General features: G+C 45.0%; 1 protein-coding gene across 1 annotated transcript in view; it reads right to left on the bottom strand.

Moving 5' to 3' along the window:
• Nucleotides 1-4375: 4375 nt before the first annotated feature.
• The window catches only part of DNM3 (dynamin 3), a 169678-nt gene continuing 146400 nt past the window's right edge, over nt 4376-27653 (bottom strand). Inside the window, exons 18-20 of the mRNA XM_057372765.1 lie at nt 23587-23813; nt 22762-22995; nt 4376-9747 (exon numbers count right to left, since the gene is read on the bottom strand). Of these exons, the coding sequence (XP_057228748.1) occupies nt 9678-9747; nt 22762-22995; nt 23587-23813 (531 nt within the window). The 3' untranslated portion in view covers nt 4376-9677. The remainder of the gene's footprint in view (nt 9748-22761; nt 22996-23586; nt 23814-27653) is intronic.

Raw genomic sequence — 27653 nt, 5'->3', positions numbered from 1 at the left:
TACAGGGGATGCACATCCCCTGAGCCACTTGGACACTTGGAATCTGGCTCAGATGTGCCCCATGGCAATGCGGTTGGAGTCCTCAGCCCCAGAACCCTCAGTGTGTGTGGAGGCTGCCAGCACTTCCTGGGGAGGGCTGGAGGGGCAGGGGTTGGTGAGGGTCACTGTGGGCAGTGGGGTGGGAGCTGAGGGACCCGCAGGACCGAGCACGAGGGTACATGGGGTGGGGCAGAGCCCTGCTCACCTGCACCCGGCCCTTGTGGGAGCCGGAATAACCTCACAGCACTGCCAGACACATCACCCTAAATCCTTTAGGAGACTGGGGGTAAAAGAGCATCAGGCCTTTGCCCTTTTTCTAACCCCTTTCCAGACGCAGATCTGGCTTTGGTGCAGGGCTAGACCCCGAGCCATAGGGATTGGAGCTCAGCACGGCCCCCATGGGTGCACACTCACCTGCTGGGGAGAGGCCAGACTGCTGGGACAGTGGCAGGGCCCCTGGAGGTCCCATCCGACACCGTCTGTCCGGCGCCGCTCCCACCACAACAGAGGGCGCTCCCGGCAAACAAGTCCCGCTGGATGCCTGGCCAGGACAGCCCGCCCCGGTGCCGGGAAGGCCTCCCTGGCGCTTTCCTGTTCCCATTCCTCGGCAGCCCCAGCCCTGCTCCGGCCAGCCCGGGGAGCAAAGCCCCCGTAGCCGGCACCACGAGAGGGACGGGATGCCCACACTTGCCCCAGCCCATCTCACAGGGTTGCATTTGGCATCACCCGGGTGTTTATGACACTTTTCTGTTTTGGAAAAGATGCCGGAGTGCAGCTTTCTGTTCGACTTTTTCCCATGCCAGCGAGCAGGCGCTTTTCACGCGCTCCTTGGGCTTTCTCGGAAATGAGCAACCCCCAGCGGAGTCCCCAACACCTCCAGTTCTTTGTTATTGCTCTTGCCAAGTGTTAAATGTTGCTGTTGTCGTCATGGTAACAACTACATCTCATTTTGCTTTTAATGAAAACCTGCAGAAGTTTGGAGTCCCTGMTCAGGTCTCGCAGGGAGCACAGACTAGCCAGATGCTTAGAGTAAGATGACATTTTTTTGTTCTTCAGAAAGGAGACTCTTTTCTCACAGGAAGGTTTCCAGAAAGCTGCTCAGTGACCAGGATGTCCCATCTGACACTGGGCTAATGCCATTGTAACACTGCCATTCTAAACAAATTCACAGAGCCCATCAGTACAGGGACAAAGCTAAAACGTAAATCAAAAATTAATGACATGTCGTCTGCCTGGCCCCTGTCTGTCGCAGCACAGGCTACAAGAAAGCAGAGTTTCTGCTGCACCCATCCCTCCAAGGAGAAATATTTTCCTAATAAATACTTTTCCCAAATTCACACTGTCAAAACCAGCTCTGAATTAGGAAAAGYACAAACATTGACCAAACATTCCAGGTGGAGACAGGCACAGGCTGCTACGGTCACCTCAGCAAGAACAGGGACCTGGTGGATCACCTGTATAAATGTGGATGCAGGCTGTGTCCTGTCCAGCTCAGCCTGCTGCCCACAGCCCCAGACCTCTCTGCTCCTTCCCTTCATCWCCTCCTTAGATCTCAGTCATAGAATTCCTGGATTAGATTGGAACAGCCTCAGTCCTTGCCCAGAGATTGCCTGGGGAAAGGCTTAGCCCTGCCCACTCCTCCCCACAAAGATACCCTGCCCACCCTGACCCCGGAGATGAAAATAAGAGTCCACAGCTTGGATGCACAAAGGGACCTTGAAGGAGGGAAAAATGCAAGAGAGAGGCAGGGAGAGGAGAGGAGGAGATACAAAGGGCAGCCAGGGTTTCCCCAGGACTTCCCTGACCTTCTCCTGAGGACACATGCTCTGCAATGCTGTGGGTATTTAAGCTGCTGTATAAATGGCCATTATTAGTATGTCTGCATGCCTGAGGTCACAACATCCTCAGCAGAACAGAATTTTGCCATAACTTTACACCTGTCCAGTAAAGCTGGATGCCTTTTGGGCATTTGCTACCTGAGTAAACCCACACTGAAACCAAAGAAATGGGTCCTTACTTTCCCTGARGGTTCAAGTCCACTGAGATCAGCCCCTCAATGGGACACTTTCTTTTGATTTGAATCTGGCCAAATGTGAGCAGTTGTAAAGTGGCTGGGGATAAGCCTTGCTCCTGGGGGAGCCACTGACACGTGTGGTCTGGAATCTCCATCTCCAGTCTCTGCGCAGGGAAGGCCTGGTGTCAGCCACCCACACCGTGCTGTCAGGGGGTCATGTCCCTTCCYATGGGGGAGACTGGATCTGGGAAGCCTGCAAAGAGCAAAACTTGAGTCTTTGATCAGGAAGCCAAACAGGAGTTTGGTCCTAACCCACCCACTGAAGAGTGGCCTTGGACACATAATGTCACTGGAGCAGCACCCTTGTCCTTCTCCTGGCCACAGAGAGAACACCAGGGCAGGCTGGAAACARTTCTGATGAGGTTAAACAGCTTCTTCAAAAAGTCACCCTGTGAGCTGGTGCAAAAGAACCATGCCAGGGTTTCCCAGCACACCAATTCCTGTGCTTTTCTACTCAAAAGATTTTAGAAATGGCTACCATAAAACCGTGAAATTTGAAGTCCTATTTTCAACAATATTTTTTACTGAGTATTTCCTCAGAAGGTAAAGATTTGTTTAAAAGACATACCCCAAGAAACCAGCTTATGCTTTCCAGCCTAATGCATGGAGGCCAGCTGGGAGYTCAACAGCTTCTGGGTACTGTGGGCCAGGCCACTGAGCTAAAATATCATCTACCTTTTATCTGGTCTTGGTACCGTGCTGTACCTCATAGGGATTGCAGAGACATCTTCTGGCACAGMACAGATTTTTGAACAACCTCGAAGAAAAGCAGCTTGTAAAGTTCAGCCTGTCCCCCTTCCCTCTTACCTGAAGCACGAGCAGAACCTCCTCARGAGCTCACCAGGTACAAACACTCTTTCTTCTGTATAGTCCTGAAAGTGCACAATTCCTAAACTCTGCTGAGGTGTTTTAGCCTCAGCATCTGATGGCAGCGAGTTCCACAGATGGAAGATACAGCCAGCTTCTTGGGATAGTTGTGTTCCTGGGACACTGTAGAGTCTCCATTTTGCCCTATCTCAGGGTGCTGGGAAGCACGCTGCTCAGTTCCAGCAATTCCTAGTTTAGCACATGCAGTTCCAAGGTATAACAGGATTTGGGGGTTTTCCTCACTTTTCGCTACTCCATTGCTATTTCCKCTCTTCTAGTCTACCAAAACAAAAAGTCTAAGTGAGACAAAAGAAAAATCTCTGTAAGTGTACAACTCCTTGGGCTTGTATACCCTTATAATTGGAGGAAATTCAGTGCCTGGCATTTACCAGCTCATGCAGGTGGTTCAGCAGCTCCCTGAATATTTGAGAGGTCATCAGAACCTAAATCAGCTGCAACAAGAGGAATTGCCCAAATTCAGCAAAGCTGCATGAAACCCTGCTTGAAAACGAGCACAGCCTGGGTGTTATCAGGCCCCTTCTTCACACACAGAGTAATCTCCCCTCCCGTGTGCCCACCCCGAGCAGCATCCCTGCAGCTCCCTCTCCCTTCCTACTCCCCACAAACATCGTGTTTGTACCCCTGAAACAACAGACTGGAGTCAGTGCTGACTGGTGCCTCCTGCWTTCCCTGCATGGCTTGTGAGATACCCTCGGCATTCCTATGGGGAAAAATAGTCAGTTAAACCCATCAATTTTCTCTTTTSTTAGACTGACTCTTCATGTACTTCTATGGCACCCAAAACACGCGCATCATGTAAATGTTAAATCCCAGATTTTATCTTTCCCAGAGGGACGGACACATTTGGAATCCCAGAGGTAGTTACTTACAGCTGTGTGAGCTCAGGCACTCCAGTGAGGTTGGCTCACAAGGAATTCAGAGGTTTCGCTTGAAGAAAATGGTCAGAGCAGCTGCAATTTATTTATAATTGTGCAGATGAATCAGTCTAGAGACTGTCTAGAGAACTGCTGCAATCTTCTTCGAGTTTCCGCTCAGCCAGGTGCTGCTGCTGGTCCACTAAGCATGTTTTGGAACTCTGCTGGCTGYTCTTCCTGCTAATGCTAAACCAAAGATATTTATATGGAGCAGTCCTGCTGGTTAATAAATTCAGAAGCAGTGCTGGAATCCCAGCAGAATGTCCATCCCTCCCTCCACAACTTTGTGGGAGCCTTCAGACACCCCAGGTAAATTCTTCCACAGGGTAAAAAGTCTCCATTTGAGAACGAGTGGGTAGATCCTTCAATAGAAAAGCACAGCACACTCCTTTTGTAGTCAGAACTTTATTGTCTTTACATCCAGGATTATCATTGACATCTGAAAATAAAATCTGTCATTTACAAATAGGCTAGTGCAAATTAAAGGTAATTCTGGATTTAAAAAAAAAAAAAAAGAAAGACATTGCATGTAACACAAAAGAAAGGAGTGTGTTAAGATGATCTTCCTGGAACAGCTGGTGAAGGTCGCCTGGGAAAAAAACACAAAATGACCAAAAATCACAGGGAGAGGGGGAGATTTAAAATAAAAGGCCAACATACAATAAAATGACTCATATACAAAATTACCTTAATAAAATGGGTTAAGAGAAAAAGGCACAGAACATGCATATTAAGGAAAAGAGCAAGAGCAGGATTAGAATCAGCTGGCTCTCAGCACAGCCTGGCTTTCATCCTCACCGCCTCCCCTGTGATTGCCAGCACCAGAGAACCAGAACAATCCCAGCCCAGGTGTGGAGGTCGCTGGTCACAGGCTTTCTAATTTTCTTCCAGCAAATTATACCCTCTGAAAGAGTTTTTCCTCAGGCAGCCTTAACATTCTCACCACTGTCTGCTTCAAACACTCTTCTTGGAGTAGATCTTTAGAGATGCTGAAGAAATGAGGACTGATCCAACAYGATAGCCTGTGGGGTGGACTGGGGTGTCTGGAGGTGACATTGCTGGGAAAGGTTAAAAATGAAGCTGGAGTGCCCCGTGGGAGTGTGAGCCCAGTGCGGAAGAGCAGCTGCTCCTCCTGGTACCCAGCACAGAGCACTCAGCTGTACCTGACCAACGTGCTCGGAGCCAGAAGCATCCAGGGCTAYGTGGTGTGTTCCACCCAGTAGGGGACACGTGGGGCACTGCTGTTCTCTGAGGGGAAGTGCAAACTGCCTCAGCCATGGCCATTAATGACTATTAAACAAATCTCCAAATGTTACAGGATACAATGGAGATGTTCCTGCTGCTCATCCCACCTTTTGCTCCCTCCTTTCCCAAAACCTGAGAACCCACAGCAACTGTGATGCTTCCCACAGGAAGCTGCTGTGCTCTTTGTGCCATACAAACCATCTCCAAGCACTGATTGCAGCTACTTGGCTCATCCTGATCTGAAGGAGGAACTGAGTAATCAAGACATCTGCTCATTTGTACACAACCACTTTGGGGGAAATCCCTTTCAGGCACTTTAACTCCAGCTCCTGCTCTGGAGGACTCACTCTGGCCTTCTGCTCAGCTCTGAAACTCCCCAAAACGTGCTTTCCTTGGCAATAAAGTGAATCCCAGGTTCTGCTTGCAAAGCATTCATCCATTTCCCAGCAAAATTTCTCTGTGGCACTCCAAACCCCTTGCAGGGAACCGGCTGAATGCTTCCCACTGGCTTCAGTCTCCCCTTYAATGACATCTCCGGTGATCTCAATGCAACAGCACCTCCGATAAATCCCCCCTGCAGTCCCCACTGAGATAGAGTGTGGAAAGCTGAGATGAGGGTGTGAGAGACAGAAGATCACTCATACACATTCAGAAAGTAATAATAAAAGCCCATCAAGAATTACAGTTTATTTCAGGTTCAGAAATGCAGCATAACATTTTTACAGCAGGTGTATGTGATGCTCAGTAATGACCACGGTTTCGGGAATCGACTCGCTGTGCTCAAAGGTCAACACCAGGAACCATTTACAGATTACGAAACCAAAGGCAGATGTTTTGGCTCACATGAAGTAGGGCATTAACATACAGAGCAAAAAAAAAAAAAAACCCAGAAAGAAATTAAGCGTTTGCTTCTTACAAAAAAGAAGTCCTCGTTTACCCCGTCCTGGAAAAGTAAAGAGACAGCAGTAAAACAAACGGCCGGCAAGACGGGACAAATCATAGATCAAGCAAGAGTGGAGGACTGTCTGGACGGGAGGAGCCATCAGCATCAGCTCGCCTGCAGACAAAGCAAGAGGAAAGACAGGCAGAGTAACATTCATTTACACAGGGGAGCTGTTCTGCAAAAGCCTGGGAGCAGGGGCAGTGAGTGCCACAGYGGGAGGAGCTGTGCCAGAAGTGCACCAAGATATTCCCCAGTGGCACAGGGACAAAGTAGGTCTGCTCTCAATCCAGGAGGTTCAGACTATTTTAAGACAGGATGACAGAGCTAGTCAGGAATCTCAATATGCCGTACACATCATGGTTAGTGTAGCTGTCTGTAACGGAGAGGATATTTTCTATACTTTAACACTAAATACCATAACCTATAATGTGTCTTCTTTAATATAATAAATAATCTACTTTTAGGAGGCTTACTCTGAAAGTGCAACAAGATCAGCAATAAAATAAACACACATTAACTATGTACATAAGCCTTTTTGTTGAACATACAATCTTTTTAACCCTAGCACAAAAYCCCTTGAGATCCAAGACCAAGAGCTATCCACAGCACGCACAAGCTCTTCAGCTGTTGGTCAGCCATGGCGAGGTGAGGTGGAACGTGTTCTCCAGGCAGAGACCCTGGCTCAGCCTAAATGCAATACTAGATGAGCACCCTCCTGAAACTCAGCAATTACCCAGATCTTCAGGTACCTCAGGTAAGATGAGAAACTCCTGGGTTGCTTCATTATTGCTCCACTACACCCTAGCAATTTGAGCTTTGCCAGAGGGAATCAGAGAAAGGCAGAGCAAGCTGCCCTTCTCAGATACAAAGTTCAGGCTTGGCTCATCCCCTGTAAGTGGGTCTGCAGAATGGTCCCTCTAGCAGATCCACAGGGTGCTTRTCCTGCTGCCCTTCAGGTATGGAGTGAGTTTTGCTGCCAAGGCTGCAACTCTGAGAACAGGGGACAGGATTGAYGGAACTTGTCAGCATCAGGAGCGAGTGGGACAACAAACCCATTCCKGGCACTTAACAGCAGAAGGAAGTGGGCCGAGGTTGAAGGACAGTACTTACTCAATTGGATGTGGCAATTTCTTGTGAAGCACTTAAGTGTTTTTCCTAGAAACAATTCTATGTGGTTTACTCTGACAAGCGTATACGCAAGAAGAGGCGAAATCATCAAACCCTGGATTTGTGCTCATGGTTATTTATTAACCTGCACACCTAAAAGTGCTGCAYTTAGGGCAAGGGGCCAGGTTGAGATGAGATCTGAATGAGGAAGGAGGCTGTGCAGCTGTGTTCTGCACCCTCAGCATCAAGCACAGAACCAGATGGTGCTGACGCTTCGCTGCCTCCTCCTCTTTTGGGTAAATCCACCCTCCAGAGCTTTATTTACAATTCAGGATTACTTCTGAGAAATAGTTTCTCGGGGGCAGAGTTACAGACAGTGCTGAATTGTGCCATCTACTTCCTTATGCTTGGCAGAAACAGTCATTGAAGTAAATGAGGGAGTCTCTAGTCTCGTTGTCACGTAATTGAGGCTCCTAACTTAGCAACATCACCCTCGTGTCCTGTGCAGCCATGCTGCTCTGAATCACCTCCTAGAGGTGACGCTCTTCCCACTGAACAAAGGACAACTAAGCTGAGTCCCTGGGGTATGGTGGGATAAACCCAGACCATGGCCTTGCAATATCATAGAATGGATTGGGTTGGAAGGGACCTTGGAGCTCATCTTGTTCCAAGCCCCCTGCCAYGAGCAGGGACACCTTCCACTAGACCAGGTTACTGAAAACCTCATCCAACCTGGTCCTCTACCACCCATTCAATATTAGAACTTGGGATTGAAGTGATTTCCATGAGCAGGCAGCTGCCAGTCTGTAACRGAGTTCTGATAAATTATATACAAGTGTGCTGGCAAGGCAACAGCATGGGCTACTATGGCTATTTACAAAAAAATATATCCAACAGATGCATCACAGGTTACAGCAGAGAGCACTAAGCAGTGGAAAGCTGTGAAGAAGACAAGAAAAATCATCAAAATACATTTTYCTTTTTGTAGTAAAAATCAGTATGACTCTAGTTGTGTTTGCARCTTTTTTGCCTTGAAAGCAGATTCTGTGCACTTGGCATTGGAGATGTGGGCCTGTTCCCCAAACAAACATCAGCCATTTAAGCAGTCCTCTGAGATCACCAAGATGCCAGTGCTCTGACAAATTCCATCTTCACTGTGCATCAGATGTGACCTCTRGACTCCCCAGGCATGTGTCACAAGTATGAGGTTGACAGGAAATTAAAGTTAAGCTAACATACAAATCATGATGCTTTCCCAAGCTAGTCTCTCTTCTGCAAGCTGAAACATGATTTGCTGCACTGGTGAGCACAGCTAATCAGCAGCCTGGGAATACTTAATAGGTTAAATCCCCATTTGTTGTGGCTCTTTGATTGGATTCTTCCTAACCATGGGGCTACAGCATACTGGAGCCCTACAAGCAGTCTCAATAAATACATTTATTAGACTGATTATGCTGGGGGCCTTTGAAACCACCAATTGCTTTGCCTAGGGATCTGTGACCATAATTGTAATAGCAGCAATTCAYATTTTCTGAAGGAACAAGGCCAAATTCTTCTCAAATTCTTCTCAGTTGCATTCTGTTAACTCAGTATGTTCTAAGCTTTAAGGATGACACTGACCCTAAGTGTTTAAAGTGAAGTAATGCAGTTAAGACAAAAGGCATTTATAATGCATTAATTTATAAYGTGCAAAACAAGAGGCAGAGAGGACCTCTGCAAGGGAGCAGCTGCTAAAATAATCCAGGATGCACAGCTGAGCACTTCCCAGAACCTAGCTGGATAAAGCAACAGTAATCCAAGGTGTRCAGGACCATGGAATAYAAAGAGAAAATCTTTACACAGGGGSAAACTTGGCATGTCAGCTGCCAGGGTGGAAATAAAGCAAAACATGCTTTGTCCCACACACACCCTGCTTGTGTAACAACATTCCTTACAACTAAAATTTGGGTAAGGACAATTTATAGGAGAAGCAAGCCTCTTGCAAGAGAGACCTGGAAGTATGGGGCCTTCAGAAGAGCTTGKTAAGAAACCACGTGGCTTTTCCTTGCCCAATTTAGCCATTACAAGAGAAAATAGAAAACCTGGAAGGTACAAATAAAAGCAAGATTCCTTTCAGGTAAGAGTGGGRAAAAAAAAGCAGCAGATCAAATCAACACGTGCACAAACACACACAAAGTCAAGYCCTCCATGTGCTGTAGAGGACTGTGAGCACAGTTGCCTGGGTGGATATGTGTCAGTAAGTTAGCTAACATCAGTTATTGCAGAAGGAAAAGTCAAGGCAGCACAGACCTTCCCCAAACATTTAAGACCTCATAAACAATGCAGAATGGACAGAGAATATCAGTAAAAGTGGTTACTTGCCTATAGATGTCCATACATGCGACTATACATTGGTTATTGTGACAGTTACCAAGCAATTTGTTTCCACAGATTTGGTTAACAATGAATGACATGCCAGAAACTCCTTTTAGTCTAACAGGGATGAATCTAACGGACGGATTACAGTGGGCCGAGTAGGTGAAGGGGGTGGTCTTCGACTGGAGAGAGAGAGAGAAGAAACAATAAGCACAAACACTGAGCACAAACCAGGCACCTCTGGTCGTTGTTAAATGCACATGCACATGCTCATACACACAACAATCCCATTTCCACTGAGGCAAGACACCCCTGAGCACTCACATAACGGAAGGAGGCAATGGGTTTGTCACGTGCCTACCACACCTTACCCCTCTCACTCATCGCTGTTCACAGCCCAGGGGTTCTCCACACATAGTTACCTTCCTGAGCCACGCAAACCAGCAGGGGAGGTTCATTATTCCCCATTTTTTAGGGGTCAGTCCCAGCCTGGACAGCCACAGAGCAGAATTATGGGCATGTTTTGGAACAAGGCAACAGGACTAGGGCAAACAGCCTGCAGCAGCTTCAGGTCCTCTTCGCAGAAGCAGGAAAATCTGGAGCTTTTCGCATACCTGGGCAAACAGTAGCCCTAGCAATGTGCCTGAATTTGAGGCACATTTTGAGGCTTTATATTAATGGCCAGTTATGAAAATGCCACTTGTGGCAAGGGCTGCTGGATTCATTCATTTACCACTAATGCATTCTTCTATCAACTTCAGTAAGTGCTACAGAGTCACAGATTTTTTTGAAGACTTAGGTGCCTTCATTCCATTTTTCTTTGTACTGCAAACCTCTGCATTTTAATTTTGACTGTGTCACACTCTTGGACTGTGATCTCCAAGCACATTCCACCTGCAGTCCAGGCTGGCACCTAGCCCTCCCTCCCTCCCTTCAACCAAGGATGACACCCCAACTGTGCTGGAGTTGTAGACAGTCCCTCTGGTAGCTATGCCCCACTTTACCTTTTTGTGTGCAGTTAAGGCCCACATCAGTGCTCCATGGAGGCAATTCCATCACCTTGTTACAAAGAGTATTTTATTGATGCTCCATTCCACCTGGGATAAAAGGTCCCACTGCCAAGCAAGGCCCATCAGAGTTGAGCTGACAAGTGGCCTGCAGCAACTCGCACAGTTCTGCCTGCACTGCTGTGTGCTGCATGCACAGCCCTCAGAGACTGCCCCTGCCAGCCAGCCTGCTCCCTTAGCCAGCTGCCCAGCACCCTCCAGCAGAGCTCTGTGCTGCAGTTATCCCAGTCCATGTCTTGCACAGTGGTTTTGCTCCCTGCTTTCTCTAGCAGGAAGTACCAGCTCTCTCTTATTCCTTAAGCCAGCCCAGATCACCAGGAGAGCTCCCAGCTGAACCCAGGCTCTGAGCAAGGTGGRAGCTGAGGCTTTTCAGCTCCCACCATCTCCACCAGAGCTCATTAAGAGCCCAAACAAACTGTGCAACCCTTCCTAACCCATCCTCCACCTGTGCAAGGAGGGACAGTTCTAGCTCTCAATAAGAATACAAAGGAAATATGTCTCATTCTGCTAAAGCTAAAMTGAAGATGAAAAGAATGTAACAATGTGTTAATTTTCTTTGAACTGGAACAAAATATGTGAGACAAATTTACACTTGACAAAAAAAAACTCGTTTGGCTCAAAGTGCATCTTGTGTGACAATATTCTCTTTTGGTGAAGAAATGAGAATTTTAATCCCTACCATGCAGTAAATACAAAATATGCCAACTAAAGCATTCAAATAAATCAACAAGCTAAAAAAAATAGGCGAAATATAATTTCTTCATGGTGTATTTTTCTTACAGGAAAAATGTTACTGTGTTAACTATTGTTTCTTGTGTTGCTCCAGTGTAGGTCTTCTGGACCCATTTCCAAAATTTGTAGTTTCATAAAGAACCACTTCTAAGGCTCTGCATTTCTGCTGGGTTGCATTAAATTATTCCTTTGTTGAAATGCCTCACATTGCATTGTTTAGCGCTTACTGAAAACATCGTATCATATGTATACAATTTACAAACAAGGGAAAATGCATACAGCTGTCTTCATATCAAATTTAAAAGATACAAGCCCAAACATGCATTTTAATACCAGGTTAAATGCAGCCCACTGTATTCAAATAATGCAATTTAGCCAAATGACTACTTAACACAGCAGGATCAGAAACTGGAGAGCACAGTGGGAGGATTTCCTGGATATAATCAGTCAAACCAAACCTGAACCAGAATCAGGCCTGAGCTTTGTTTCTTCCCTGAACCAGAGCTGTTACTGCACASTGACCACTATTTTAAATTTTCATTGAAGTCCAGTGCAGACCTGAACAGAAAAAATCCCCATCAGCTCTTTCCCACTCCAGAGTACCAAGCATTTCAAGGAGAAGCTGATACCCCCCAAGGGGATCCTCTGATGAAGAGCTGCTCTGAGCCACACCAGCCTTGTTCTCCCTGTGGCACTGCTCAGCAACGGGACCCTGCAGCCACGCTCCCCCCCAGCTGTGGATAGTCCCAGTGGAGACACACGTGTATTTGGGAAGCTCTGATACAAACACTTGCATGTGTCTTCCCAGCAGGCATGGCAAGAAATGTCCATGAGGAATGGGCAGAGCCCCCCTTGTCTGCCTCCCATGCACTTCCAGCTCCTTAACCCTCCACACCATGGCCTGGGGGGCAGGACCTGCACCTGGAGAGCACAGATGCCTTCTCCAGGAGTGGCAGATGTTTGGGAAAGGCAGCACTTGGGAAAAGCCCTGCAATAGCCCTGCTGCTCTCAGTGTCCTGGGCCCTCTGCAGTTCCACGTGCCGGCAGTGGAGGAAAGGGAACTGTGCTCTCAAGGCCCTGGGCAGAGCACAGCGGGTTCCGTTTGGGGAACAGACCTCACCTTCCTTAGCCACTGGCACACAGGGTCAGCTGCCACCAGCTGGARCTCAGGTCCAAGTGAAGGAAACAACAAGCTCTGAAGTTGCCTGTCCTAGATTTCCCTGTCCAGGTGACAAGTCATTCTGGGACCATTTCTACACTGGGAGTAGGATTCAGCCCTTTTTTCACCCCTAAACAGGAATCTCAACCCCAAAGCCAGGAGGAGAGCCCAAGCCACGTGTCTCTTGCCTCTTGCTGGCTCCTTTACGGTCGGAGCAGTGGCTGGGAGCCCACGGACGGGTGCAGGAGCCTGGGCCACCTTGAGACAACACAGCCAACTTGAGGGCTCCCCCAGGCAGGCAGCTCTGAGGGAAGGCTCGGCAGCCTGTAAGGGTTACCCACGGCAGCGCTGCCCAGGAACCCGCCCTGCGGAGCGCCAGGGGGAGCTCCAGCCTGCCCGGGGACCGAGCGAGGCAAAACGGGGAAAAACAACCTCCCCCGCATCCCTGCTCCGCGCTAGCTGCCATCTCAGTGAGTAAATATGTGACTAAGCGCAATTAAATGTTTAGTCTGAGGCCAGCAGATGATAGCGGCGCAGACGGCGCGGGCCGGCCTTGTCCGCGTTATCGGCGCGGCTCCCACAGCCCGGGCAGCGCTGCTCCGGCCCCGAGAGGCGGCTCCTGCTGCACAGAACGCTCCTTATAAAAATGTCACTGCTGAGGGAAATCCTTTTGCTTATTGTCGCCAGTAGTTCAGCTGGCTTTTCGAGTTTTGGGGCCGTGTCCCGCTGCCTGGCCCGTTTAATTCAGTCTGTTGTCTTGGGTTTTTTTTTGAGGTTGTTGTTACTTGTTTTGCTTTTTTTTTGTAAAAAAAAAAAAGGAAACTGTTTGTAAAAGTTAGTGCTAAAGGGGCAGGAGATCATAGGTCCCCCTGGGGTTGAGTAAACGAGTCTGCAAAAAGAATCAGTTCTTCTAACTAGCACACATTAAGCAGACATAAAGAATTTACCAATGAAAATCGTGGACTAAGTATGTATTTAATAACTCCCTGATGTTGCTGCAGACTCCTCCTTTGAAGARCTCAGTGGGGTTTTGAATGGAGGGGAGCTCTTACCCCCATGCAAAAACTCTTTTAAAAAAAGGAAAAGTTTTTACATTTATTTTTAACCTAAGCAGCACACCCCATGTTTCCAGTTTTAAAAGAACTCCTAAAAGCTTTAGCTAGGCAAATGCAGAGCAAAAGAAACTAAATAAAGCAAGTCTAGACTTAAAATTCGATCAGAAACATATGGGAGTTCTTCGAGCCTTTGCCTTTTCAGAAGTCCTATCGCTCCCCACACGGAGTGCACAAAATGTGCTTTCAGTAAAGCATGGCTGTAATTACYATGGGAGGCCCCGCTCGAAGATGGCTTCTCACAGCMCAGCCAGAGGACTTCGAAATAAAAGGCTTTCATTTCCACTTACATTTGACATTCCTGCTTGCTTGTGACCACCAGAGAACACTTRTGGAAGGCATGCACAGAACTATATTTTATGATACATCCTATAGGTCTGAAGTTGTGAACAGAAGTCCATTATTCTCTCCCTTTTCCATCATCTTGGTTTCCCTATAACACAGCCCTCTCAGAGTACCTTGATACGTGACATCGTCTTTGTAGAATTTACCAAGGAAATACTTAAAATCTCTGAACAGCTTTAAGATTGACTCCAGGCAAATTTATTTTAGGTGACAGTACAAACCTGGATGTGAAGCATACAGTAAGAAGATAAAAGAGGGACTGACTGCAGGTGAGGAATAAATCAGGTTTCCTGTTTGGGTGAGAGAGACTTGAGTCTTGAGATACTTATAATGCTTGGTCTTAGKATAGTTATAATGCTTTGACTGATTTTATTTTTATACTGTTTTTCTGGTTTTCTCTGTTTCAATGAGATCTTGAGAGACCCACACCTTCTRTTCTTTCTGGTTCTTGTATCAACCTGTCTTTTACATGGTATCTCTCGACCTCCATCAGCCTCAGGACTTAGAAGAAAATCCAAACCAGAAGTGAGACTGCTTCACCATCACGGTTGAAGAACAGAGGCAAGACATGATTTGTAGACCTAATTAGTCTTCAGTCTGTGCATGSCGAAACTCCTTCTGTCCTACAGCAGATGCAGCACAGCTACTGTGAAGACTCCCAAACATCCACTCGGGAGCAAGGATCTGGAGTGGAAGGGGGAAAGCCAGGGGGAGGAAAGGCACTTGATCCTAGTGACACAGGTCATAACAAAGCAGGAAAAGCAGAAAAAGGATGATGACATTAGGAGTAGTAAAGCAGGAATCACGGACAAGGATCAGGAGGACAKGATGACTATGAGAGAAATGAGAAACTGCACTCAGTGGTGATGAAAGGAAAAAGTAGCTGGGGAATATCTGCCTGAGATGGTCCTTTATCCCAATGTAATGGTCCAAGAGAGTGAAAATTTATCAGATTTGTTTCTCTACTGGAAAATGTGATTTTGTTAAACACAAAATGTCTGTAATAAGCATTGCCCTTAGGATCACAATTGTCAGGCAAGCCAGGAGGGGAAGCCTCAGGCACAAAGCACATCTTTTGAGGGTGCCTGGCAGTTCTGATGTAGTTCTGCAACTGAACACATTTGTGTCAGGCTCTACAAATGCACAGAGGGCGTGCTAAGACTGCACTGCCAGGGATTGCCTTGGCTCTACAAACAGCTAAACCCCAAAACTGCAAATGACCCAGCTGCACAATGCTCTCTAAGTAGAAGAAATTTTTGTTCAGTGTAAGCAAGTTAGGTTATTAGATTATGCTGTTTTATCAGATATTTATTTCTTTTAAGTGAAAGAAAAAAAAAATAAAAGTGAATGGGAAGAACATGTCCTTCCACTGGCCACCACTACACTACAGTAATATAAATCTCCATTAATTCAAAGGCTTTCACTGTTTGAAAGCACTAGGGTTAGTGAGGTTCCACTGTGTGTGATTTAACTTAATACAGATACTCCTTTCAGAGGCAAAGCRGTCCAAAATACAATGTTCCAGCAGAATAATTTATTATCTACAACTCAAGCTATGTTTTCTGTATGACCATCATAAATTAATGTCCATCACACACACGTACAAATATATTGTATGTTTATGTGAACGCTGCATTTTCAWATTAGTCATTTCAGGGAATTAATATGTCATATGAAAAGCTCAGCTTGAATAAACACAAAATTAATTCAACAGAGCAACCAAGACAGACTATTATTCTTAACAAACTGTGTGTTCTTGTTTGCCCTGCAGCAGGGGAACACATCAAGTAACCAAGTGTGCAACACATCTGTGGAAGACTGTCCTGACCTTTCAGAAACCATAGGTCAGGATGGTCCAGAGGGTCAAAAAACTGTCCATGACACAGAGAAAGTTAGGAGTGCTGAGTGATAACGTTCAGAATGCTGTTCTGTCCATGGAAGATGACAACACAAGGGCCACAAAATCAGCAGGAAGAGCATCTGATCTTTTCACAGCTCCTCAAGACTTGTGTAGCTGCATCAGTGTGAATCATGTACCCCACTTCTGAACACTGCATCTGCTCCTGCCCTCTCTGTTCTTCCTTCCTACGCAGCTGTGACCTTCCTCTGCCTTTTTGCCTCTCTCCTTTTTACTTACCTTGGTGCAAGAAGGGGAGCAAATGTCCTGGTTGTCACCTGCAGCTGGAGTTGCACCTCTTCTCGTCCATGATGCCCACTAATGGCATTACCAGTGTCACTGTTGTTAATGGAGCCATGGAGTGCCCTCATTCACTACAGATCCAATACAGCTCGCGAGGGACGGGAGAGTTTCAAGACAGCCTTTCAAGATGCCTGCAGGTGCAGGAAGTTCAAATCATCACTGTTTCTCCTGTTTACTCTCAGATGTTTTCTCTTCTAGCACAAGGCAGGCTAGAAATGCACTGCTCTTTGCCCACTCTTTCAGACAAGGTAGAAATTCCCTGTTCAACACTGTGGCTCTAATACTGCAATGCCATCRTGGCAACTGGTATTAAACTACTCCATTATGATATTAAATAATTTCTTGGGACAAAACACATCTTCAGGTTCCTGTGTTTTTGTCAAACAATTGCTATTGTTTGACTCGACTCTATTTTTTCAAGTAGAGAGGTTAAAAATAAAAACCACTTCCTTCTACTATGAGTATCATGAGAGAGAAAATGCTAATGAAGCAAAAAAAAAAACCAAAAAAAACCCCCAAAAACCAAATCCAAACTTTTGCTGAAATTCATTCAGCTCATCAGCTGATGCTCCCACTATGTTTGAGGACYTCACTTGCAACATCATCTTTATTCCAGAATCACTTCTTTTTGATGCTTTTCAGGTTCTTTGTTTTTCTGCCTTCCCCCTTCTTGCATGTTTTTCATTCACCCTTCCCCATCACACAGGAGCCGTCTACACTAAGAGTAATGAAAAGCCATTTCACTGCCTGATCCTGTTTGCTGAACTTTTAAAGTGACTGGCAACAGTCCCAATTGAATGTCACTTGGTTTTAAAAACAATTTTTTGTTGAATAAGGCCAAAGCAAGTAGGTCTGGAATACTCAAGATTATTACAATTACATGAGATGCAATAAAAAAGATCAAACCTCAGCCCTATRTAGAACAAGTGATTCTTCAAGTAGTTTTGTTCAACTGCCATAGTGTRCTGCCCATCAGAAAATTCCTAGGCTACTGGAGGCATGGACAGCCTGACGAAAGGAAATCCTGAGAGAAGGTAAGAGTCAGTGGCAGCAGAAATGATACCTAGGCTGCAAATTCTGGCATTTTGTGAACTTTGTTTTACTTGATCTTCAGGACAGTCATCCAGAGGAGAGRTATATAAAGTAACAAAATCCTACTACCAGTCTAAAAGAAAGCCATCCTTATAGAGACAGCAACCACTGAAGCTCCTAGAGCAGAAGGGGAGACCGTCCTGTATCTCTCATGGCATTACAGATCAGGCAGCTGAAGAATCAGTTCTGTGCAMATGCCATTCCCAATTTCTCCTAAGATCAGTATTGCAGAATTACAATGAAAGCACAAGACTTGCTCTATTGTGACATTTTACATGTTTTTACAACCTGCTGTGACCTGCTTTCTGGCCAAGCTCTCCAATATTTATCCTCATGGAAAATGCTCCTTCTTTCAGTGCTTCTGTTGTCCCTATTCATTGCAAGGGGGTTGGACTAGATGACCTTTAAAGATCCCTTTCAAACCAAACTATTCTGATTCAATTCTTTTATTCTGTTCTTTTATAGAAGTTGCAAGATGACCCCAGGTTTGCACCTGGCACTGTGACTGGCCCAAGCAGTGTAGCTCGTGTTGCTGATGGGTGTCACAGCCACTGCCACCAGGCTGCTGTTAAGAAAGATTGCCAAAAATTGCACTCTATGGCTTGGAAACTGTCTGAACAACTTTAAAAGACAGAAATGCAAGGTGACAGATTTACAAAGGTGGCAGGGAAGGGGTAAGCTGGAAAGAAACCAAGACAAGATGGTGAAAAGGAAAAGAAGGAATATGTAGGGAAAGAAGACAAATGTACCAGGCAGGAAACCAAGTGAAAGGAGGAGGTGAAAGAGGAATCAAACAGGATGGTCAAGAAAGGGACAGAGAAGGAAAGGCAGACAAATGCGGAAAATAGTGAAAAAGGAGCCAGTGGAGGAGGGGGAAATGCAGAGCTTTTCTTCTAAGAGATAAGGGAAAATAAATGGAGTCTGCTGCTTGAAGCAGCCAGCAGCAGAATGAACATATTACTGGGTGTGCATTTCAACAAGAAACGTACATTAGACTGGTAACAAATTACACAGGGCTGTCTTCCCTCTGGGCAGGAATACAGAAAGAATAACTGATATTCTCATAAGTCTTGTGATTTTGGGGTTCTTGGACAGGCAGAGTTGGAAACATACTGAGTGCAGGAGAGCAGTATCCCCTCCTGTGTGGGGCTCTGGCTTTGCCTCACCAGAGACAAATATTCTCTGTATTCTCTGTATATTCTCTGGATCACAGACATGAGATACAGAATTAAATTATTCTTTGGCTTTCTTTTCTCCTGAAGTTCAACAGGATTTTGAAATCCATCCATATAACACTCTTGTCACTTAGCTTGCATGAAACAATCCTAATTGTGGATTATATTTCTTGAATATAACTTTCACTAAAGATGCATTCAAAGAGGACACATAGATTCTGGACAGAGAGCTGTGCTCTCCTCCTTGGATGTTCAGATTAAGATCATCCAAAGCAGCATGCAAACACTAAGGTGGGCACTTACTCATCCTGCCAGAAGAATTTGGTGCAATGGCTATCTGATTACAATTTATATTYCATTAAAAATACAGTAGTAAGCTTTTAAGGCTGCAAGGTCAAACTTTCAGGAGAAAGAAGATTCCCAGGCTCAGGCAGGATAACCCTTCTAGCCTTATGTGCCTATGTACTATGACAGATTTTATTCAGAGGATCATGTGCAATTTTAGCAAGGAATCCCCTTATCATTCAATGCACAGGGTAAGACATTACATTAAATCTTTCCAAAGAACTCTAATCCAGAAAAATCCATCACAGAAAACCTACTGAATGGTTGATATTTAGCAATCAAAGAGGAGTACGAGCCTGTGGGCTGGGAGATGTCAGGCAGTAATGCTTTCTGCAGTGCTCCTGACTTAGTCTGAAAATTTTTAACTGCAATTACTGTCAGGTAAAAAGCACCTTTTTGTGCCAGTTTGGCAGAAATATGTAATGATGGCTTACAGTGTAGATCAGCTGCCAACACAGCCTTGGTGGCATAACAAAGGGGAGCTGCCACCAGCCTTTCCCTGCAGGCTGGCTGTGGGTTGAARTAAATTGTAGGGACAGTGTGTGAGCAGCACAACATGAATTCTCTCCCCACCACTTGCCTCACATGAAAAGACCAGYCCCAGTCCCTGGGGACCAGCCCCAGCATGCCTGGGGGTGCCACACGTCCTCCAGAGCACCAGTGCCAGGGTTTCACATCCTGTGGGGTCACGTTTGTCTCCGTGACAAAGTGAGTAACCATCTCCAGTGCTTTGTTGGGAAAGCCTTCATGAATCCACAGTAGCACTGCAGAGCAGGACACAGGGAGAAAAGGGGAGCACCCTCCCACCCCCACAAATGCCACGGGCTCTGCTGCCAGGAGAAAAAAAACATTTCCAATTCAATTGTTTTCCTTGTGACAAAGCTGAGATTCCCATTCAGGACATTTAAAAGCTATAAATCAAAGCATCTGCAGTAGAACTTAAATTGGTCAAKATCAGGCTTTCCACACAGGCAGGCAAACACACATCGTGGTAAGCTCAAGTGGTTCTAGTGCCTGCTTAAAGCCGTCTTACCGAAGCAAGCACACAGCTGCATTTTCTTTCAAAATACTACTGCAGCCTTTTAAGACAGAGGGGGAATAATCCACATTCTGGCAGTGGGGAATATTTCACAAATCATATATGCTTTGGCATCTAGCCCTTAAAGCCAGGGGCCTTTACTCACAGGCTTTGCTGGGAGAGATCCACCCACCTCAAGTGGGATTAATTAAAAGAGGCATGTATCATGCAAATAGTTTCTGTTTCCTTACAGAAATATTCAGAGCACATAACCCAAAACAGCTTTAGAATCAGAGCGAAGCAAGGAAGAAAATTATTTCCTGCTCTCCTAACTCTTTTCCTCTCCCTGTACATTAAGGGAGGAACAGTGAGAAAATGCCGAGAACTCACCATTTCTGTACAATTGCTTTGATTAAATGCTAATAAAGTAAAAGGAAAAAAAAAAGATATTTTCAAAGACAGGGGCTGTATCTCACTACAAGGTGCCAAATTTTCCACACCAAACGTGTGCTAATCTGCTCGTTGGACAAGGACAGGACCAGTCTCACCCCTGAAAATGATCTTTTTATCTTAAGGCAGAACAGGAGAAAATGGAAACCTTGTATTTCTTCAGCATGTCAGGATTTTCAGCTCCATGTGACAGTGATGGGGGCTGTAACAGAAAGCTCTTTTGGAAAGTGAGATAAACTTTRAAAATACTGCTTTCTTCTCAGGAAGCTAAACTATTTCCCTAGATAAGAGAGATCCCAACACTTCAAGGAATCACTGCAGAAAATGGTGGTGAAGCAGTTAGAGCACAGGGCCCCAGTTCAAAAATAAGTCACAGAAAAAGCTCAAATTTCTACAAGAACTCTTCCTCAAAACTCTTTTTTCCCCCCCTTTTAATATCAGACCCATTTTCTGAGTCAATTTCCTATGATCCTGCAAAGGCTGTTATTAAAACCAGACCAAGCGTAGCTGAAATTCCAGGGCTCAAAAGAAACATTTAATAGGCGCAGGAGCTGGCCACACTGTCGCCCTCAGGTGATTTCCCCTGCAGCCCCTTCCCTGGGATTTCCTCCCTCACACTTTAGTCAGCAGGAGAAACCTGAAGTTTCAGTAGAATGGCAACCCCTTCCTTCATTCTTTAGCAGCTGAAATTTTTTTTATGGCTGAGGCTTTCATAGCTCTAAAAARGAGAACTAGGATCCGGTCCAGAAGATGTGTATTGCAGATATTTTTTCCACAAAAATGTCAGGCAGTCGCACATTCAATTCTGTATCCAGCTACAGGATTTTAAAATCACTGACCTCCTTCATCCACCACTGCTTTTCATGCCACCAGTGGCAGTCCCGAACGGAATCCTTCCCAGRCTCCTTACCCACGTGTCTTTGGAGCGCTAGAAAATTCCTTTCTGGTCTCCAGCCCACCTATCCCTTTGGCATGAGAAAGATGATCATCAGACATGCTCTWGGCAAGCCTCAGGAAAGCAGTGTCCATGCACAACCACAGGCGGGCAGGCTGAAGGAGACGTGCTGGTTTGCAGGGCGAGGGGAGGGGAGCCATGGTTCTCTCAGGCAGCACAGCTGGCAAAACACTGCACCTCACCCCTGGATCTGTCATTTGTCCTCTGATGGCACAGAGGAAACAGCAGGGCCAGTGCCCTTGGGCTCAGCCCCAGGCTCTCCCACTGAGGGGCTGATCCTTGGGCTCYTTTCCCTTCTAGTGTGGGGTTTAGAAAGGCAATTCCAAGTTTCTCCCCTGCAGTCCCTAATGCAAGCTACAGGATATCCACTAAGGTGAAAGAGTGTTTCCTGCTTGGGCATTGATGCAACAGYGCCCTTTTCATAGCAAATACATAAAAATACTTCATTCCTTTGATATACCTCATTTATTTATGCTTTCTATTACAAAGGGTAATTATATTAGAAACATTGAGCCTCAAATTTAACTTACTGACAAGTACGACAGATCTCACCTATTTAAAAGAAAATTCTCCTCCAAAGCTTCTCTTCRCAATTACCTTTTTAAAATTGAAAATGTGCACATTTTATTTTTGTTCCTATTTAACTGGCTCTTTTTTTTTCCAAACTGTGAGTACTTTCAGTGTAACAGTTAATTTATCAAAAATGGAGAAACCCCTTTGTTCCAACATTGCCTAATCTGCCCACGCTTCTAATAATTTAGGAAGTTAATGAAGCCCTTGGAATCAAAATTTTTTTTATATATATACACGAGTGATTATGTGTATTACATCATTGTGAAAATAAACATTAAGGACATTTATTCATTTTATTCATATAATTTATATAAAAAAGAAGTTAATGCCATAGAAAATTATACAATATGCAAAGCTATGTTAAAAGATCCTGATAAATGCAAAGCCCTGGGAAGGAAAGGAAACAATGCGCTGAAGATAATCTTGTTCCTTAACTAATTGCTTCATACCATAAAAYCTACTGTTAGACAACTATGGACTATTTTCAACGGGCTGTAAATTACAGGCTTTGCAGGACAAGAAGCAGACTCCTACCAGTTTGTTCCACTGGTTCTACAAAGAGTGCTCTTGTTCTCTCTCAGAAGAACCCTTACTTCCTCTGGAGAGGATTCAGAATGGCTGAAGTGAGGAGCGCTACCCCTGCCCCTCTTCTGGTGGGGATAGGTGACCTCTCTCTGAGCCCCTATGGGGGCACAACACAACCAGAACTGGGGYTCTTCATGTAAGCAAATCAGTGTCTTCCAACTGACTGGATATTTCTTTAAATGAAAAAATTTCTCTATCTTTTCAAAGATGTGTGTGTGCTAGAAACGGATTCCTCAAAACACCTTTGACTCTGAAGGGAATGCCCAGTTTTGCTTTGCGACAAGACTTTCTCAACAACGGCGCCTGATTTCCCACCACAGTGCAGAGTCTGAGTGTTATGCCAGAGGGAGAGAACCATGCCACCACCAGGAATCCCAGACATCCTTACCTTGGGACGCTGGGAGGAGCCCGGGATGGCCGAGAGGGAACCTGGGGAGGTCCTCCATGAGCTTCTCCGCTGGGAAACGGAGGCAGTGGTCCTGGGCGGAAAGGGACGGGGGGAGCCCCCGACTGAGGACCTGGAGATGGGATTGCAGGAGCGGGTCCTCGGCCAGATAGAGGTCTGGTTGGGGGATTGTTCAATGTAGGTCTCCTCGGAGTTGAAGGACTTGGAGGRGGTGATCTGGTGAAATATGAGAGATTTTAAAAGTTCAGTAAGGTTGGGGTTCGGGAGTTGTTTTTTTGTTTGATTTATTTTACTTTAAAGAAAAGTTAAAATCGTTTTTATGCCTATGTCAGATGCTTTTTCTTGGCATTTTTCTTTGCTGTTAGCATCAGAGTATCACATACAATTAAGTCTCACGTGTTTCCCACTGACAACATACAAGCAAAGAGGTTAAATAAAAAGGATTTTATTATTCAAGTCCTAATAATGTTTTGTTCAGTGGGTTTTCTATGACATGGAGCCTGAGATGCTGAATTATTATAACAGCTTGCCAAAAGAGGCCAAATGGATGCACAATTGGGGTGACAGAAGCAGCTGCTATTTGAAGCATCAGACAAGCTGTAAGTCCACTGGATGCTCTTTTGCARGGCAAATACCCTGTCTGGTGCTCACATAAACATATTCACAGAATTTGTATAGATGGGAAAATGTTTTGATTTCTCTCACAGWTGTCCTTAAAGACCTGGAGAGGCATCTTCCCAAAAAGACAGGCAGGCAGGGAGCTCTTTATGCTGAATTTCRTGGCAATCCAGATGTGAGGCTCCTCACCTGCGTGCCTGCTGAAGCCACGAGTCGTCGACAGGAGGGGGAGCAGGGGTTGAGACAGTGCTCGTGCTGATGTCACCAATGATGGCCAGGGCCTCCTTCAGGGCCTGGTACATGCGCAGGGTCTCGTCCCGTCGCTGCGCCTGCTCGGCTGACTCCTCCATCAGAGTGTTTTGGTCCTCAGAAGAGTACAAGTGAGCCAGGAGCTCTGCGTTGATAAATTCTTTCACCTATTTCATCAGACACAAACCAAAAAAAAACCAAACCACCAAAGAAATAAACAAAAATATCCATGGAAAACACAACTCTGAACAAATACAGAGGACACTTAATCAGTTTCTCTTATTACCTTACACCAGTTCTACTGGTTGCCCAATTCTACATTAATTTCAACGACTCCCAGGAGCCAGCTACCATTTTGGGCCATTTCTAAATGGCAACTCTGTCAGATTCTGAATAACCCATCCGCACACATTCAAACTGAAGGGAGAAGTTTCAGTAATCTAATTTACTATATTGATTTCCTGCTTTCCCTGCCCTGGTTATGGAAACCTGGGCCACATTAAGAGACATAAAAAGCTAGAGGTACTCTGATTAAATAAGACTGTGGTAAATAGACCAACTGCTGACCTACTAAATCCTTGCACTTGAGACTTTCGTTGCTGTTCTGATCTATTTCTCATCTGGCGCTTTGCTCCATAAAGTTTTTTTGAGCTGGAGATACTGACGATAATACATTCCCAGGATTCTGATTACATAAACCTGAGCTCCCTTTGCACAGGGGTTTGTGCTAGTTTTGTGATTGAAACCCTGACAGTGAGACTAAGGCAATATTTGTGTTCAGACAAGGTCAGTGAGAGCAGTCAGACAGCGCAGGCTTGGGACCCGTTCTGGTCACCAGCAATGAGAAGGCRGCCAGGACAGACCTCACAGGGAAACAAAACCATATTGCCTGGGCTTGGCTGTCATTTCCCATTCACGTATGACAGGAGATGCACAAATTCTTAGCAAAGCCTGCAAAAATTTTCCATGAGTTTCATGCTGTTTTCCAGTAGATGGTACTGATCAAGAGCCAGAGTACACTACTTTCCTCATGATTGCCAAAAACTCCACATTAAAAACAGATATCATAGTTAAACAGCATCAYATTCTGCTCGATGAAATGAGTGTTTTAATGGCACCACTTCAAAAAAAAGAAGTCCTAAAATCAGATTAAAGCCAGAGCTGATTGTAAAAGCATTGTTAAACCACAACTATCTGTTTGAAAAAAATCAGTCTGACAATTATCATGAGATGTCCCTGTCTGTCACTGGCAAGGGATTTGAGTAAATCCTTGAACTCCTCTGGAAAGGGAAGACTGCTRTGTTAAAAACAGTTCTTGGATCAGCCTCCTGCCCTCCTGTGCTGTACTAGACAGAGAAAGATCTTCCACAAGAGCCACTTTCTACAGCTTGGAAATGGAAGGGAAAGTGATGCTTACTCACATGTTTGCTCCTTTCTGGAAAGCAGGCTTACAGGAATGGTTTAAAACATTCTGCAGCACAGACATCAGGCCTGCCTTCAAAGCTGAACTGTAGCAAGCACCCAAAAGGCAGTGCCCCAAACCTGCCCTGTCACTCTGAAACGGGGCAAGGTGGGCTTGGAACTTCAGCAGCAGGAMGACAACAAATGTCACTGCCTCAAATGCAAACACAACCCATTCCTTAATTCCATTCAGTTTCCCAGTAACAAGCAGTTTGGAGTTTTTCTACTCAGCTGAGATCACTATCAGCACTGTTTATGGAGCATACACTGACTACTCTTAAGACCACCCCTCTTGTATAATCCAGGAAACCAAGGCACCATGAAATACAAATTCATAAATGTGTGTTTTGTTTGGGCGTGTTTGAATTGGTAATGGTAACTCAATGCAGTTTTGTGTGGTAAATGTATTTTCTTTTAAGGTAATCAACACCCACCCTAAGGGAAGAACAAGGAATGCACTTGGAATACAGTAATCTAGGTTTAGTCCCCGAAATATGCTCAGGGACAACATCTAATTATTTTCTGTACACTGAGTTTGAATCTGATACCTTCCTTGAATTGTAAGTGCTTGTTTACGGGCCCACAAAGTGGAAAGGAAGTTCTAGGAAAACTTGGGAGGTTGCAATTGTCATGGAAACAAATTCCTTGGGATCCATTTGTTTCCAGAGTTTTGGAGGCAACATGATGGGGCAGCAGCAAATACAGAACATACTCATTAAGGGGGAAGGAGGGAGTTTTCACTTAACTCCTGGTGCATGTGTTGGACTCCAAGGAGCACACACACAGCTGAACAGGACCCACCTTCCCTCACAGTTCCACACCTTTCCAGGTCTTTGCACAACCTTCTGGAAGGGCTCAGCACTCTTAATTCAACCATTTCTTTCTCTTTTTAATAGCCCCGATTTTTAAAAATTTTTATATTAGCTGTTGTTTTCAATACGGTATTTTACTGCCTATGCTGTACAGAAACAAATTCCTTAATGCTTGTAGTGTCACTTTTCACAGCTCTTTAAGATGTTTTGATTCTTTGCCACAAATTTAAATTTTAGGATAGAGGTGTAGGCCTTAGCTCACTAGGAAGCCCAAATGCAGCTTGGGACTGTGAGGTCAACTGAAAGGTGGCTGATATTTGAAGTGTGCTATTTCTGTGTGTCACAGCCAGCCAGCATGGCAGGTTTTATCAATGTCACCAACAGCTGATGAGACTGAAAGTACAAAATCTTACAGTAATCTACTTCTGAGTAACGCACACACTTCAGAGACCCCTAAACAATTCCATATGAGGAGGTGAGTGTCAGAAATTTTAATGTAAGCTTTCAAAAGCAAYTGCTCACTGAGCTGTGCTGTTTATGAAATGAAAGCTAAATCCCAGCCTTTGCAAGGGCACTGGAGATGGGCTAAGTCAGAGCAGTGAGCTGCTAGCAGTGATCTGGAAGGAGGAGTGAGAACACACACTCACCTTAGAAAGTCTAGAGCATGGCTGRTTTCCAGAAAAGAGGGCAGTACCATTGTTCCCATGGTTTGGTTTTTTTTGTAAAAACACCCATGACTACAGTATTACTTAGATCCTGACTCCCCTAAACCCAAAGAAGTTAATGAAAAATCTCTTGCCCTCATGCAAAAACTCTGCTGCCATTATACGTACCAAGAAATCCCACTGACATTTCCTGTCCAACCAACCAACTCTTAAGTGCAACACAGATTCCACAGGAATAATGAAATCCATCAGATGAAGGCTAGAGGTGGCTCTGAGTCAAAAGTAAATGCTACCTTCTAATCAGACTTGCCTCACAGCACATTGCACTGGTAAAGACTGATTGGTTTGATGACCTCTAAGAAACGGTGCTGCTCACAACTAGCAGGAACTGTGCTACCCAGTAGTAATTTCTATGGCACGCTAATATTAAGCTTAGTTTTCAGCAAGATCCATTCAGAACTCGGCCAGGATSTGAAGGCTGAGATCCCACTGCAGTGGAAAAACAATGGTAACTCAAAACTGTTTTTTTAACCAAATAAACTTCAGATCTAAGAAAGAAACACACAATAAATCAACCAACCACATCTGCTTATCTAAACAACAGTGTCCAAGACTTCTAGATATATTTCTTGAAAATGGGAACCTGAAAATACAAAGAAACCCAAACAAAATAAGAACCGCTTTATGAAACCATGACAAAGGCCTGTAGATTGAAAATCAAGGAAGCACAACTCTGCTGCTCTCACAGACTGCCCAGATGGAAGTCCCAATTTCTTTTCCCATTATATCAACAGCAAGACACAAAAACCAAAACAAAAACAAAATCACCCCTACCTTAATTTACCTTTAAATAATAACTTACATGCTAATCAAGATGTAAATTAACTCAGTCTTTAGCATTTTGGGGTAAGCACTCAAGGCAGTGTGCTAACCTTTGAGAAGGCTGCAGAACTTCCAAGTACTCTGGGATATGGGAATATTTTTTTTAAGAGTGTGACATTTATTCTTCTCTTTAGTACCTGCTGTTGCTGCAGTATTCAGGAGGTGTGTTTGAGAGTAAGAGATTTGA

This window comes from Malurus melanocephalus, unplaced genomic scaffold, assembly GCF_030028575.1.
Source record: "Malurus melanocephalus ecotype Western Australia unplaced genomic scaffold, MMel_1.1 scaffold_178, whole genome shotgun sequence".
Classification (NCBI taxonomy): domain Eukaryota; kingdom Metazoa; phylum Chordata; class Aves; order Passeriformes; family Maluridae; genus Malurus; species Malurus melanocephalus.
This window is presented reverse-complemented; position numbering and strand designations above follow the sequence as displayed.